The sequence below is a fragment of the Poecile atricapillus genome, chromosome W (assembly GCF_030490865.1).
Source record: "Poecile atricapillus isolate bPoeAtr1 chromosome W, bPoeAtr1.hap1, whole genome shotgun sequence".
Classification (NCBI taxonomy): domain Eukaryota; kingdom Metazoa; phylum Chordata; class Aves; order Passeriformes; family Paridae; genus Poecile; species Poecile atricapillus.
This window is the reverse complement of record NC_081288.1, coordinates 107304191-107318203: the sequence shown is the minus strand read 5'-3', so window position 1 is coordinate 107318203 and position 14013 is coordinate 107304191. Positions and strand designations below refer to the sequence as shown.

Here is a 14013-nt window from a genome sequence, read left to right as displayed (position 1 = left end):
CAGAGAGAATTCCAAGATTCCCAGCGATAATTCCCAGAATTCCCGGATTTCCAGAGAGAATTCCCAGAAAAATGAACGGAATTCCCAGAGCTGAGACACAATTCCTGCATTTCCAGAGAATTCCCAAAAAACCAGAGAGAATTCCTGCATTTCCAGCCAGAATTCCCAGATTCCCAAACAATTCCCAAATTTCCAGAGAGAATTCACGGATTTCCAGTCCAAAATATTCCCAGAATTCCCGGATTCCCAGCCCAGCTTTTCCCGCCAAAATCCCGGAATTCCATGGGAATTTTTAATTTTAATTAAGTAAAAATGATTAATGAAAATTCACAATCTATTTAAATTAATAACTAATTATTAATTATTTAACTAATTATTAATTAATTAACTAATTAATTAAATTATTAATTAAAGCATATGAATATATTATAATAATTAATCAAATATTAAGTGAAATAGAAATGAAAAATCACAATAAATTTAAATTAATAAATAATTACCAATTAATGAAAAGCATGAATTAAAATTTGCTAATATATTTAAATAACTGAAAATATTAATTAAAATTATTAATGAACATGCACAATATATTTAAGTTAATAATGAATTAAATATTAACCAATGGAAGTCATTAATTAATATTTACTGATATATTTAAATAGCTAATAAAGTATTAATTAATAAAAATTATTAAGGGAAACTTGCAATATATTTAAATTAATAATCGAACATTAATTAGTGAAAATTATTAATTAAAGTATGCTAGTGTATTTAAATAATGAAAATTAATGAGAATTATTAATTAGAATACATTAACATATTTAAATAACTAATCAAATATTAATTATTGCAAGTTATTAAACATACATTAAATTGAAATAATTCACCAATAAAATATTAATTAATGCCAATTATTAATTTAAATATACCATATATTGAAATTAATAACTAATCAAAGAGCAATTAATGAAAGTCATTAATGAAGATTTGCAATATATTTAAAGAAAAACAAATCAAATATTAATTAATGAAAATTGTTCATTCAAATATACAATATATTAAAATTAATGACGAATCAAATATTAATTAATGATAATGAAAACTTACAATATATTTAAAGAAATAACTAATCAAATATTAATTAATGAAAATCATAAATTAAAATCCCCAATCAACTTCAAATCAAGAATAATTTCCAAATTCAATTTATTAATTAAAAACTTAGAGCTTTAAAATTAATAATTAAAACTCATTGATTCATGGAATTTCTTAATTAATTACCAAGTTATTAATTAATAAAGAAGGAAAATCAAACTTTGGTTGGGATTTATTTTAATTAATTTTAATGATTTTATTTATTTCCACATTGATTTATTTTTAATTTGTTTTGATTTGTTTTTAATTAGGGTTAATTCAATATTAAAATTCAATATTAAAATAAAATTTTAAATATTAAATAAAATATTAAAATATTTTAAATGATTTCTCCATTTATTTCATTTATTAACGTTTATTTCTCTTTATTTTTATTAATTTCTCGATTTATTTCATTTATGAACAGTTATTTCTCTATCTTTTTAATTATTTTTCAATTTATTTCACTTATTAACGATTATTTCTATTTCTATTTCTTTATTTCTCGATTTATTTCATTTATTAATTTTTAATTTCTATTTTTAATTATTTCTCCCCATTTTATTCCCATTTTTCCCCTTTACATGAACATATTCCATAAATAATTAATAATTAATGAATTAATAAATATTAATAGATAATATCCAATGGCGAGTCTCATATTCGACTTTATGCAAATGAGCATCTGCATATTTAATTGCATAATCTCTATGTAAATTAATTAATTGAATTTAACATAATTTATATAGGATGGAATCTAATTAATATTTAATATTCTAATTAATATTAATATTTTTATTTAATATTTCTCTGCCATATTTCTATTTAATATTCTAATTAATATTTTTAATTAATACTCCTAATATTTATCTTCACTATTTGTACTTAATATAGATCAATATAATTAATATATTTATAAAATTAAAATAATTAATTTTATAATTAATATTCCTAATTAAACTTGCAAATTAATATTAATATTAAAATTTATATTTTATAAAAGATTTATTTATATCCATGTTTAGTATTAATAATATTATTAATATTAGTTAAATTAATACTTAATATGCATATTCAATAAACTTGAAAATATATTATTTTATATTTATATTAATAATAATATTTCTATTTAATATTAATATTAATATTAATATTTTGATATTTCTGGGTAAATATTTATCTTTAATATTGCTTATTAATATGCAGATTCAATTATCACTATTTGAGATCAAAGTTGACCTGTTTTGCATCTCATTAAATTCGGTTTTAATTAATTTAGACATACTTAATAAATCAGATCTATTTAATAGATTAGAGACATTCAATTAATATCTATTATATTAATTAATTATTAATTACTGATCACATATTTTAAGTATATTCAATATATCACATCTATTTGTAATATCCATTAATAATACTGTACTTAATAACCACAATTAATACCTAATTAATACATTTTGCATAATAATTGATCTACTAGCCCATTAATAAATAATTAATATTTGGATTATTATATTTAATATAATTAATAATTGGATTTATTATCTTTACTAATTGGATTTTTTCCTCATTTAATATCTTTTAAACACCAAGAATTAATAGCATCATTAATAGATTGGATAATCATTAATTAATCAATTATTTATATTTAATATCTATTAATGGCCACATTTAATAGCATTTAATATCTATTAATTATTTAATAGTTCTATTTAATACTTAATATCTGTAAATATATATTTAATATCTACATTAATATCACATTAATTATCAATTAATTATCTCTAATCAATATATTTAATATATGTCTAATATATACAAATTAATCTAATTAATATGTATTTAATATCTATATTTAATATTAATCTTTAATATCTAATTTAGAATAAATATTGACATTTAATATAATAATTAATACTCATCAATAACTAAATATTAATTTCTAATGATCAATAATTAAAACACTTATTAATACCTAATATTATTAATATTTGATATCACAATCAATCAATTCTAAATCAATTCCCAGAGGAATATTAATTAATTAACGGAGAAATTAAGTAGCTTATCAATAAATCCCGTGATTGATCAGTTATTGATTCCTAGGCTGGAATTGATCAGTTATTGATTGATTTCCACAGGAATACTCCGCTGTTCATTGATCAATCGATTCATTGATTAATTATTAATTATTGATAAACGCCAGCTCATTAATAAATCCCTCCCGGTGTTTATTGATTGATTCCCGATATTGATTCATTCCCAGGGATTATTGATCCTTGAACTGCAGGATTGATCGATTGATTGATTGATAGATTCATCGATCGATTGATTCATATTGCTGCCGTAGCCAATATTGATTGATTGATTGATTGATTGATTAACTCCCATAGCCAATACTGATTGATTGATTGATCAATTGATTGATTGATTAACTCTCAGAACCAATACTGATTGATTGATTGATTAACTCCCAGAGCCAATACTGATTGATCGATCAATTGATTGATTGATTAACTCCCATAGCCAATACTGATTGATTGATTGATTGATTTTCTATCGCTCCCATATCCAATACTGATTGATTGATAGATTATATGATTGATTATTTGATTATTTGATTGATTGATTGATTGCTATCGCTCCCATTGCCAATTCTGATTGATTGATTGATCACTCCCAAAGCCAGAACTGATTGATTGATTGATTGATTGATTGATTGATTTCTATCACTCCCATGGCCAATATCGATTTATAGATTGATTGATCGATTTCTATTGCTCCCACAGCCAATACTGATTGATTGATTGATTTCTTAATTGATCCCTGTCCTTCCAATATCCGACACTGATCAATGCATTGATTGATTTATTGATCGATTGCATTAATTCCAATATCCAATCCTGGTCTATTGATTGATTGATTGATTGATTCTTTAGTTCCAATACCCACTATTGATTGATTGATTATTTCCAATACCAACTATTGATTGATTGATTATTTCCAATACCAACTATTGATTGATTGATTATTTATTTCCAATACCCCCTTATTGATTGATTGCCTGATTGATTGATTGGCTTCCAATAACCAAGACTCATTTCTGAATTTATTGATTTTTTTCCAATACCTAACACTGATTGATTGATTGATTGATTCCTTTCCTCATCTATTGAACGCTTCCCTTTCAATATCGATTATTTATTGATTTATTGCTCCATTATTGATTGATTGATTCCTTCCCTTATCTATTGATCGCTTTCCTTTTAATATTGATCGATTATTTATTGATTTCTCTCTAATATTGATTGATTGATTCCTTTCCTCATTTATTGATTGCTTCCCTTCCAATATTGATTATTGATTTATTTCTAATATTGATTGATTGATTAATCCTTTCCTTCCAATATTGATCATTTATTGATTTCTCTGCAATATCGATTGATTCCTTTCCTCATTTATTGATCCCTTCCAATATCGATCGATTATTTATTGATTTATCTCCAATATTAATTACTTAATTGATTGATTGATTGATTGATCCCTCAGCCCCTGCTCTTTTCCCATCCCGATGGATTTTCCCGCTGGAATTCCGAACAATCCCAAACCCTCGGAGATTCCCGGGAATCCTCTGGAATTTCGGGATTTGGGGGGAATCCGGAGCTCGGCCCATCCCAAATTCCCTTTTTTTTGTCGTTTTTCCCAAAAAATTCTCCCTGAAAACCCCAAATTCCAGGAAAAAAAACCCCCAAAATTCCCATTTCCGCTTCCCTCCCGCTCCGGGGGATTTTTAGGGAAAACCAGGAATGAATAAATTAATTAAATTAATTAAATTAATTAATCCTGCTAAAAAACCTCCAAATTCCCAAAGATTTTTTGGGATGAGAAGGAGGAAAAAAAAAAAAAAAACAGGAATAAAAATAAAGAAAATAAAATGAAGGAAATAAAAATAAAGGAAATAAAAATAAAGGAAATAAAACCCGGCAGCAAATCCCACCTGGAATTTTTTCCAGGCCTCCTTTTCCCAAATTTCCACCCTCCAGGATTTTTTTTTTGGGAATGATTTTTGTTTATTCCCAGGAAAAAAAAAACCCCAAAACATTTCCGGAGTTTGGGCAGCGAGAGGAGAAAAAGCAGGAATTGCACGAGGATTCTTTGGGAATTTTTTCCCTCGGATCTTTGGGAATTCTGATTCCCTCCCCCCCCCCCAAAAAAAACTCCAAGGAAAAAAATTCCCAAAGGAAATTCCAATTAAAATCGAATTAAAATCCTTTAAATGAAATTAAAAATAAATCCCAGGAAGTTGCTCCAAGCTCTGGGAATTCTCCAGGTGCTCTCCCGGATTTTATTCCTGGATTTTATTCCCGGATTTTATTCCCGAACTCCGCAGGAACTTTTTTATTTGGGGGGGGGGGAAATGGGAATAACTCCTTGAAAAAATTCCTAAAAAAATAAATAAAAAATGAAATAAAATCTGGGATAAAAGAAATAAAATAAAAGATAGAAAATAAAATAAAATAAAATAAAATAAAATAAAATAAAATAAAATAAAATAAATAAACTAACCTAAAATAAAAGAAATAAAAGATATAAAATAAAATAAAGTAAAATAAAATAAATAAACTAATATGAAAGAAATAAAATAAAAAAATAAAATAAAATGAATAAAATGAAAGAAATAAAATAAAATAAAGTAAATAAAGTGAAATAAAATAAAAAAATAACGTAAATAAAGTAAAATAAAATAAAATAAAATAAATTAAAATAAAAGTAAATAAAATAAAAATAAAAATAAAATAAAATAAAATAAAATAAAATAAAATAAAATAAAATAAAATAAAATAAAATAAAGTCCACCTTTGGACTGGGATGAGGCGAGCGAAGCTCCGGGGAATTTTTGGATCTCTCTTCCCAGAGTTTTTTTTCTTGGATTTTTTTTTTTTTTCCCACATCCTGCCGGCGCATTCTTCCCAAAAATATCCCAAACAAAAGGCCCGGAGGGAGGAGGGGGGGCAGAGCTGTGACCAATCCCTAAAATTCCACTGGAAAAGCGGGATGGGAATAATGAATCCCAGCCCTTCCCGTTATTCCAGATGCGCTCCCAAACTGGGAACCTCTCGTTTTTCCCAACATTCCCAAATTATTTGATATCCATGGAAAACACCGACCCTTCCCTCCCCCCTCTCCTCTTTTTTCCGTTCCATCTTTTCCCAAAATCCAGCCCAAAAAAATGAAAGCAGGAAAAGCTTTCGGCGGAGTCGCTTCTCCCTAAAGTTTCGCTCGCTGGGAGTCGGGAAAGAAAACCCTTGGAAAAGCTTCGGGAAAAGCTTTGGGAAAGCTTTGGAATCGCTGCTCTTACCGCTTTTCCTCCGTGGAAATACACGAGGGAGCCTCCGGCCGCCACGGGGTACGCGCAGTACATGGTGCGCTCCGGAACCGCTCGGAACCGCTCGGGAACCCCCGGCTCCACCTCCCCCGCCCCGAGAAACCGGGAACGGGGAATGGGAACCGGGAATAGGGAATGGGAACCGGCAATGGGAGCGACCCGCCCCTTCCTGCGCCAGCCCGGAGCGTCCTTGTGTCCTCCTCCTCCTCCTCCTCCTCCTCCTCTCCGCCTTGCGCTTCTCTCTCCCGCCCGGCCGCGCGCCCGCCCGCCGCCTCTTCCGCTGCTTCCTCCCTTTCCTTTCCCTCAGAGCCTGCTCCGCTTTGCTCCTCTCCTCTTTTCCCTCTTTTCCTCCTCTTTTCCCTCTTTTTCTCCCCTTTTTTCCTCTTCTCTTTTCTCCTCTTCCGCTGCTTCCTCCCGTTTCCCTCAGAGCTTGCTCCGCTTTGCTCCTCTCTTCCCTCTTTTCTTTTCCCTTTTCCTTCTTTTCCTCCTCTTTTCCTCCTCTTTTTCTCCTCTTTTCCCTCTTTTTCTCCCCTTTTTTCCTCTTTTTTCCTCTTTTCTCCTCTTCTGCTGCTTCCTCCTCTTTCCCTGAGCTTGCTCCGCTTTGCTCCTCTCCTCTTTTCCCTCTTTTCTTTTCCCTTTTCCCTCTTTTCCTCCTCTTTTCCCTATTTTTCTCCTCTTTTCCCTCTTTTTTTCTCTTTTCTCCTCTTCCGCTGCTTCCTCCCTTTCCCTCAGAGCCTGCTCTGGTTTGCTCCTCTGCTCTTTTCCCTCTTTTTCTCCTCTTTTCCCTCTTTTTCTCCCCTTTTTTCCTCTTTTCTTCTCTTTTCCCTCTTTTCTTCTCTTTTCCCTCTTTTCCTCCTCTTTTCCCTCTTTTTTTCTCTTTTCTCCTCTTCCGCTGCTTCCTCCCCTTTCCCTGAGAGCCTGCTCTGCTTTTCCTCCCTCTTTTCTCCTCTCTTCTCCACTTTTTCTCCTTTCCTCTTTTCCTCCTCTTTTCCCTCTTCTCTTTTCCCTTTTTCCTCCTCTTTTCCTCTTCTTTCCTCCTCTTTTCTCCTCTTCCGCTGCTTCCTCCCCTTTCCCCAGCGCCTGCTCCGCTTTTCCTCCCTCTTTCCTTCTCTTTTCTCCTTTTTCCCTCCTCTTTTCCCCTTTTCCTCCCGTTTCTCCTCTTTTCTCCTCTTCCACTCCTTCCTCCCCTTTCCCCAAGCGTCTGCTCCTCTTTCCTCCTCCTTCCTCCCTCTTCTCCTCTTCTCTTTTCCCCTTTTCTCCTTTTTCCCCCTCGTCTGCTCCTCTTTTCCCTTTCCCCCCTTTTTCTCCTTTCTCCTCTTTTCTCCTCTTCTGCTGCTTCCTCCCCTTTCCCCGAGTGCCTGCTCCGCTTTGCTCCCCTTTTTTCTCCTCTTTTCCCCCCTTTCCTCCTCTTCTCTCCTCTTTCCCTGAGCTCCTGATCTTCTTTTCTCCCCTTTTTCTCCTCTTTTCCCTCTTTCTCCTCCTCTCTTTTCCTTTTTCTCCCCTTTTCCTCCCCTTTCCTCTTTTCTCCTCTTTCCCCAAGCGCCTGCTCCACTTTTCTCCTCTTTTCCTCTTTTCTCCTCTCTTCTTTTCCCTTTTCCTCCTTTTCTCCCCTTTCTCCGAGCGCCTGCTCCTCTTTTCCCTTTTTCTCCTCTTTCCTCCCCTTTTCCTCCTCTTTTTCTCCTCTTTTCCCTTTTTCTCCTCTTTCCTCCCCTTTTCCTCCTCTTTTTCTCCTCTTTTCCCTTTTTCTCTTTTCCCTTTTTCTCCTCTTTCCTCCCCTTTTTCTCCTCTTTTCTCTTTTTCTCCTCTTTTCTCCTCTTTTCCCTTTTTCTCCTCTTTCCTCCCTTTTTCCTCCTCTTTTCTCTTTTCCCTTTTTCTCCTCTTTTTCTTCTCTTTTCTCCTCTTCCGCTGCTTCCTCCCCTTTCTCCCAGCACCTGCTCCGCTTTGCTCCTCTCCTCTTTTCCCTTTTCCCTCTTTTCCCCCTTTTCCTCCTCTTTTCTCCCCTTTCCCAGAGCTCCTGCTCCTCTTTTCTCCCCTTTTTTCTCCTCTTTCCTCCCTTTCCCCTCTCGTCTGCTCCTCTTTTCCCCCTTTTCTCCTCTTTCCCCCCTTTCCCCTCTCCTCTTTTCCCTTTTTTCCTCCTCTTTTTCTCCTTTTCCTCTCCTTCCTCCCCTTTCCCTTCACATCTGCTCCTCTTTTCCCCTTTTTCTCCTCTTTTCCCCTTTTTCTCCTCTTTTCCCCTTTTTCTCCTCTTTTCCCCTTTTTCTCCTCTTTTCCTCCCTTTTCCTTCCCCATCTTCTCCTCTTTTCCCCCTTTTCCTTTCTTTTTCTCCTCTTTTCCCCCCTTTTTCTCCTCTTCCGCTCCTTCCTCCCCTTCCCCTCTCATCTGCTCCTCTTTTCCCTTTTTTCCCACTTTTCCCCTCTTTTTCTCCCCTTTTCCCCTCTTTTTTCTTTCCTCTTTTCCCTTCCCCCTCTTCTTTCATTTTCTTTTCCCTTTCCCTCCTCTCGTTCCTTTTTCTTCTCCTCCCTCTTTTCCCTTCCCCCTTTTTCTTCCTCCTCTTTTCCCCCCCTTTTTTTTCCGTTCTCTTTTCCTCCTCCTGGTTTTTCCTTCTTTTTTCTCCCTTTTTCTTTCTTTTTTTCCTTTCTCCTCTTTTCCCTTTCCCTCCTTTCTTTTCCTCCTCTTTTTGCTTCTTCTCCTCTTTTCTCCCTCTTTTTCCTCTTCTTTTTACCCTTTTCCCTTTCCCCTCATTCCCTCCTTTCCCTCTTTTCCCATTTTCTTCACTTTCTCCTTTTCCTCCTTCACTTTTTCCCTCCTTTCCCAAATTTCTCCCTCTTTTTTCATCCTTTCCATTTTTATTCCCTCAGATTTCTCCTTCCCTGCTTTTCCCTTCCTCCTCCTCTTCCCTTTCCCTTCCTTTTCCTTTTCCATCTTCCCCTTCCAAAATATTTTCCTTTTCCTCCTCTTTTTCCCCCTTTTTCTTCCTCTTTCCCTTTGTTTTCCTTCTCTTTTTATATTTCCTCTTCTTTTTTCCCTTTTCCACCTCTCTTTCCTTCCTTTTTCCGTCTTTCCCTTCTTTGCTTTTTCCTCTTTTCCCTCTCCTTCCTTTTTTTTTTTCTGGTTTCAATTTCCCCTTTTTTCCTTCTTTTCTTTCTTTCTTTCTTTCTTTCTTTCTTTCTTTCTTTCTTTCTTTCTTTCTTTCTTTCTTTCTTTCTTTCTTTCTTTCTTTCTTTCTTTCTTTCTTTCTTTCTTTCTTTCTTTCTTTCTTTCTTTCTTTCTTTCTTTCTTTCTTTCTTTCTTTCCTTTCTTTTTCCTTCTTTTCTTTCTTTTCCCCTTTCTTCTTTTCTCTCTCCTTCCTTTTTTTTTTGGTTTCAATTTCCCTTTTTTTCCTTCATTTCTTTTCCTTCTTTTTCCCTTTCCTCTTTTTCCTCGCCTCCTTTTTTTTTTTTTGGTTTAAATTTCCCTTTTTTTCCTTCTTTTCCTTCTTTTCCTTTCCCGCCCCAGCTCTGTTTCCGTGTCCCCATCCCGAGTTTCTGGGCTGGGAAAAGGGAAAAGGGAAAAGGGGAAAAAAAGGAAAAGAGGAAATGGAGAGAAGGGAAATGGGAGGAGGAGAGAAGGGAGGAGAAGGAAAAGGGAGGAAGGAAAGGGAAGAAGGAGAAGGGAAAAAAGGAGAGAGAAGGGAAAAGGGAGGAGGGAAAAGGAGAAGAGAGGAGGGAAAAGGAAAAGGAAAAATGGGAGAAGAGAAAATGGAGAAAAGGGAGAAAAAGGGAAAGGGCAAAGGGAGAAGGGAGGAAGACGAAGGGAGCAGGAAAAAAGGGAGAAGAAAAGAAGGGAAGAAGGGAAAGGGAGAAGAAAAGGAAAGAAGGGAGAAGGGACGAGGGAGAGGGAGGAAAAGAGAAGAGAAGAGAAGAGAAGAGAAGAGAAGAGAAGAGAAGAGAAGAGAAGAGAAGAGAAGAGAAGAGAAGAGAAGAGAAGAGAAGAGAAGAGAAGAGAAGAGAAGAGAAGAGAAGAGAAGAGAAGAGAAGAGAAGAGAAGAGAAGAGAAGAGAAGAAAAGAAAAGAAAAGAAGAAAAGAAAAGAAAAGAAAAGAAAAGAAAAGAAAAGAAAAGAAAAGAAAAGAAAAGAAAAGAAAAGAAAAGAAAAGAAAAGAAAAGAAAAGAAAAGAAAAGGGAAAGTGAGGAGGGAGAAGAAAAGAAGGGAAAGGGAGGAGGAAAGAAGGGTGAAGAAGGGAAAAGGCAAAGAAAGGAGGGAGGAAGGGAGAAAGAAAAGAAGGAAAGAAGTGAGAAGGGAGGAAGGGAAAAGAAAAAAGAAGGAAAGAAGTGAAAGTGAGGAGGAAAAAAAAAAGAAGGGAAAGGGAGAAAGGAGGAGAAGGGAGAAGAAAAGAAGGAAAGAAAGAACGGAGAAGGGAGGAAAGGAAAAGAAAAGAAGGGAGAAAGAAAAGAAGGGAAAGGAAAAAGGAAGGGAGAAGAAGGAAAGAAGGGAAAAGAAAAGAAAGAAAGAAGGGAAAAGGCCAAGAGAGAAGGGAGGAAGGTGAAGGGAGGAGGGAGAAGGAAGGAAAAAATGGGAAAGGGAGAAGGGAGGAGAAGGGAAAATAAAAGAAGGGAAAAGGGAAAGAAAGGAGGGAGGAAGGGAGAAGAAAAGAAGGGAAAATAAAAGAAGGAAAGAAGGGAAAAGGCCAAGAGAGAAGGGAGGAAGGAAAAGAAAAGAAGGAAAGAAGGAAAGGAGGGAAAGGGAGAAGGGAGAAGGGAGGAAGGGCAAAGAAAAGAAGGGAAAAGGGAAAGAAAGGAGGGAGGAAGGGAGGAAGAAAAGAAGGAAAGGAGGGAAAATGAGAGGAAAGAAAGGAAAAGGCCAAGGGAGAAGGGAGGAAGGAAAGAAGAGAAAGGGAGAAGGGAGGAAGGGAAATGGCAAAGGGAGAAGGGAAAAGAAAAGAAGAAAATAAGGGAAAAGAAAAGGAGGAAAGAAGGGAAAAGGCCAAGGGAGAAGGGAGAAGAAAAGAAGGGAAGGAGAAAGGAGAAGGGAGGAAGGGAAAAGAAAAAAGAAGGAAAGAACAGAGAAGGAAAGAAGGGAGAAGGGAGAAGAAAAGGAAAGAAGGGAAAAGGAGGGAGAAGAAAAGAAGGGAAAGGGAGGAGGGAGGAAGGAAAGAAGGGAAAGGGAGGAGGGAGGAAGGAAAGAAGGGAAAGGGAGGAGGGAGGAAGGAAAGAAGGGAAAGGGAGGAGGGAGAAGAAAAGGCAAAGGGAGGAAGAGGAAGGGAGAAGAAAAGAAGGAAAGAAGGGAAAGAGAGAAGGGAGAAGAAAAGAAGGGAAAATAAAAGAAGGGAAAAGGCCAAGTGAGGAGGGAGAAGAAAAGAAGGGAAAGGGAGAAGGGAGGAAGGGAGGAAGGGAAAATAAAAGAAGGGAAAAGGCCAAAGGAGGAGAAGGGAGGAAGGGAAAAGAAGGAAAGAACAGAGAAGGGAGAAAGAGAAAGGGAGAAGAAAAGAAGGAAAGAAGGGAAAATAAAAGAAGGGAAGAAGGGAAAAGAGGAAGGGAGGAAGGGCAAAGAAAAGAAGGGAAAAGGCCAAGGGAGGAGGGAGAAGAAGAGAAAGGGAGGAAGGGAGAAGGGAAAATAAAAGAAGAAGGGAAAAGGTCAAGGGAGATGGGAGGAAGGCGAAGGGAGGAGGGAGAAGAAAAGAAGGGAAAGGGAGAAGGGAGGAAGGGAAAAGAAAAGGAGGAAAGAACGGAGAAGGGAGAAAGAGGAAGGGAGAAGAAAAGAAGGAAAGAAGGGAAAGGAAGAAGGGAGGAAGGGAAAATAAAAGAAGGAAAGAAAGGAAAATAAAGGAAGGGAAAAGGCCAAGGGAGGCGGGAGGAAGGCGAAGGGAGGAGGGGAAGGAGCAGGAGCAGGAGCGGGGCCGTGCCCATCCCCATCCCCGCCGCCATCTGGCCCCGCTCCTGGCTCGCTCCCAGCTTTGTGCGCAGCTGCTGCCCCCCCGCATTCCCAAAAAAACTGCCGGGAGCGGCCCTGGAAGAGGGAAAACGGGCCCAGAAAGCAAGATTGGAACGCGGGGATTGAAAGGAAACTGCACCAGAAATAGAGGTTTTTAATTGCCCCAAAACTGCCCTAAAACAGCCCCAAAACTGCCCTAAAACAGCCCCAAAAATCGAGATTTTTTTACCTTTTAACTGCCCTAAAACAGCCCCAAAACTGCCCTAAAACAGCCCCAAAAATCGAGATTGTAACCCCTGGGAATTGCAATAAAACAGCCCAAAACCAGCCCTAAAATCGAGATTTTAAACCTTTTAACTGCCCCAAAACTGCCCTAAAACAGCCCCAAAAATCGAGATTTTTAACCATGGGAATTGCAATAAAACAGCCCCAAAGCAGCCAAAAAACAGCCCCAAAAATCGAGATTTTTAACCCTTTAACTGCCCTAAAACAGCCTTAAAAGTCGAGATTTTTTAACCTTTTAACTGCCTTAAAACATCCCTAAAACAGCCCCAAAAATAGAGATTTTAACACCTGGGAATTGCAATAAAACAGCCCCAAAACTGCCCTAAAACAGCCCCAAAAATCGAGATTTTTTAACCTTTTAACTGCCTTAAAACTGCCCCAAAACAGCCCCCAAAACCGAGATTTTTAACCCTGGGATTGAAATGAAACTGCCCCGAAACTGCCCTAAAACAGCCCCAAAAATGGAGATTTTTAACCTTTTAACTGCCCCAAAACTGCCCTAAAACAGCCCCAAAATTGAGATTTTTAATCTTTCAACTGCCCCAAAACAGCCCCAAAAATCGAGATTTTTAACCCTTTAACTGCCCTAAAACTGCCCCTAAAATCGAGATTTTAACGCTAGGAACTGAAATGAAACTGCCCTAAAAACGACCCTAAAATAGCTCAAAAACGGAGATTTTTAACCCTGGGGATTGAAATGAAACTGCCCCAGAAATCGAGATTTTTTAACCTTTTAACTGCCCCAAAACTGCCCTAAAACAGCCCCCAAAATCGAGATTTTTAACCTTTTAACTGCCCTAAAACAGCCCCAAAACTGCCCTAAAACAACCCCAAAAACTGTCCTAAAATAGCCCCAAAACTGCCTTAAAATCGAGATTTTAACCCAGGGAATTGCAATAAAACAGCCCCAAAAAGACAGATTTTTAACCTTTTACCTGCCCAAAAAAAGCCTCAAAAATTGAGATTTTAACCCGAGGAATTGAAACTAAACTGCCCCAAAACAGCCCCAAAAATCGAGATTTTTAACCCTTTAACTGCCCCAAAACTGCCCTAAAACAGCTCCCAAAAATCGAGATTTTTAACCCTTTAACTGCCCCAAAAACAGCCCCAAAACAGCCCAAAAATAGAGATTTTTTAAGTTTTTAACTGCCCTAAAACTGCCCCAAAAATCGAGATTTTTTTACCTTTTAACTGCCCTAAAACAGCCCCAAAACAGCCCCAAAAATGGAGATTTTAACCCCTGGGAATTAAAATGAAACTGCCCCAAAAATGGAGATTTTAACCCTATGGATTCAA

The 14013-nt window shown here is 36.2% G+C and overlaps 1 protein-coding gene across 10 annotated transcripts in view; it reads right to left on the bottom strand.

Annotated features, from left to right (window-relative positions):
• LOC131592353 (transcription factor 4-like) overlaps window positions 1-14013 on the bottom strand; it is a 56861-nt gene that overhangs the window by 16501 nt on the left and 26347 nt on the right. For 2 of the 10 annotated variants that reach the window (XM_058863806.1, XM_058863807.1), the window contains exon 1: window positions 6497-6718. The exons of the other annotated variants lie outside the window; for them this stretch is intronic. In XM_058863806.1, the coding sequence (XP_058719789.1) occupies window positions 6497-6559 (63 nt within the window). In that variant the 5' untranslated portion in view covers window positions 6560-6718. Of the gene's footprint in view, window positions 1-6496; window positions 6719-14013 lie in introns of those variants that run through there. 10 annotated transcript variants of the gene reach the window in all.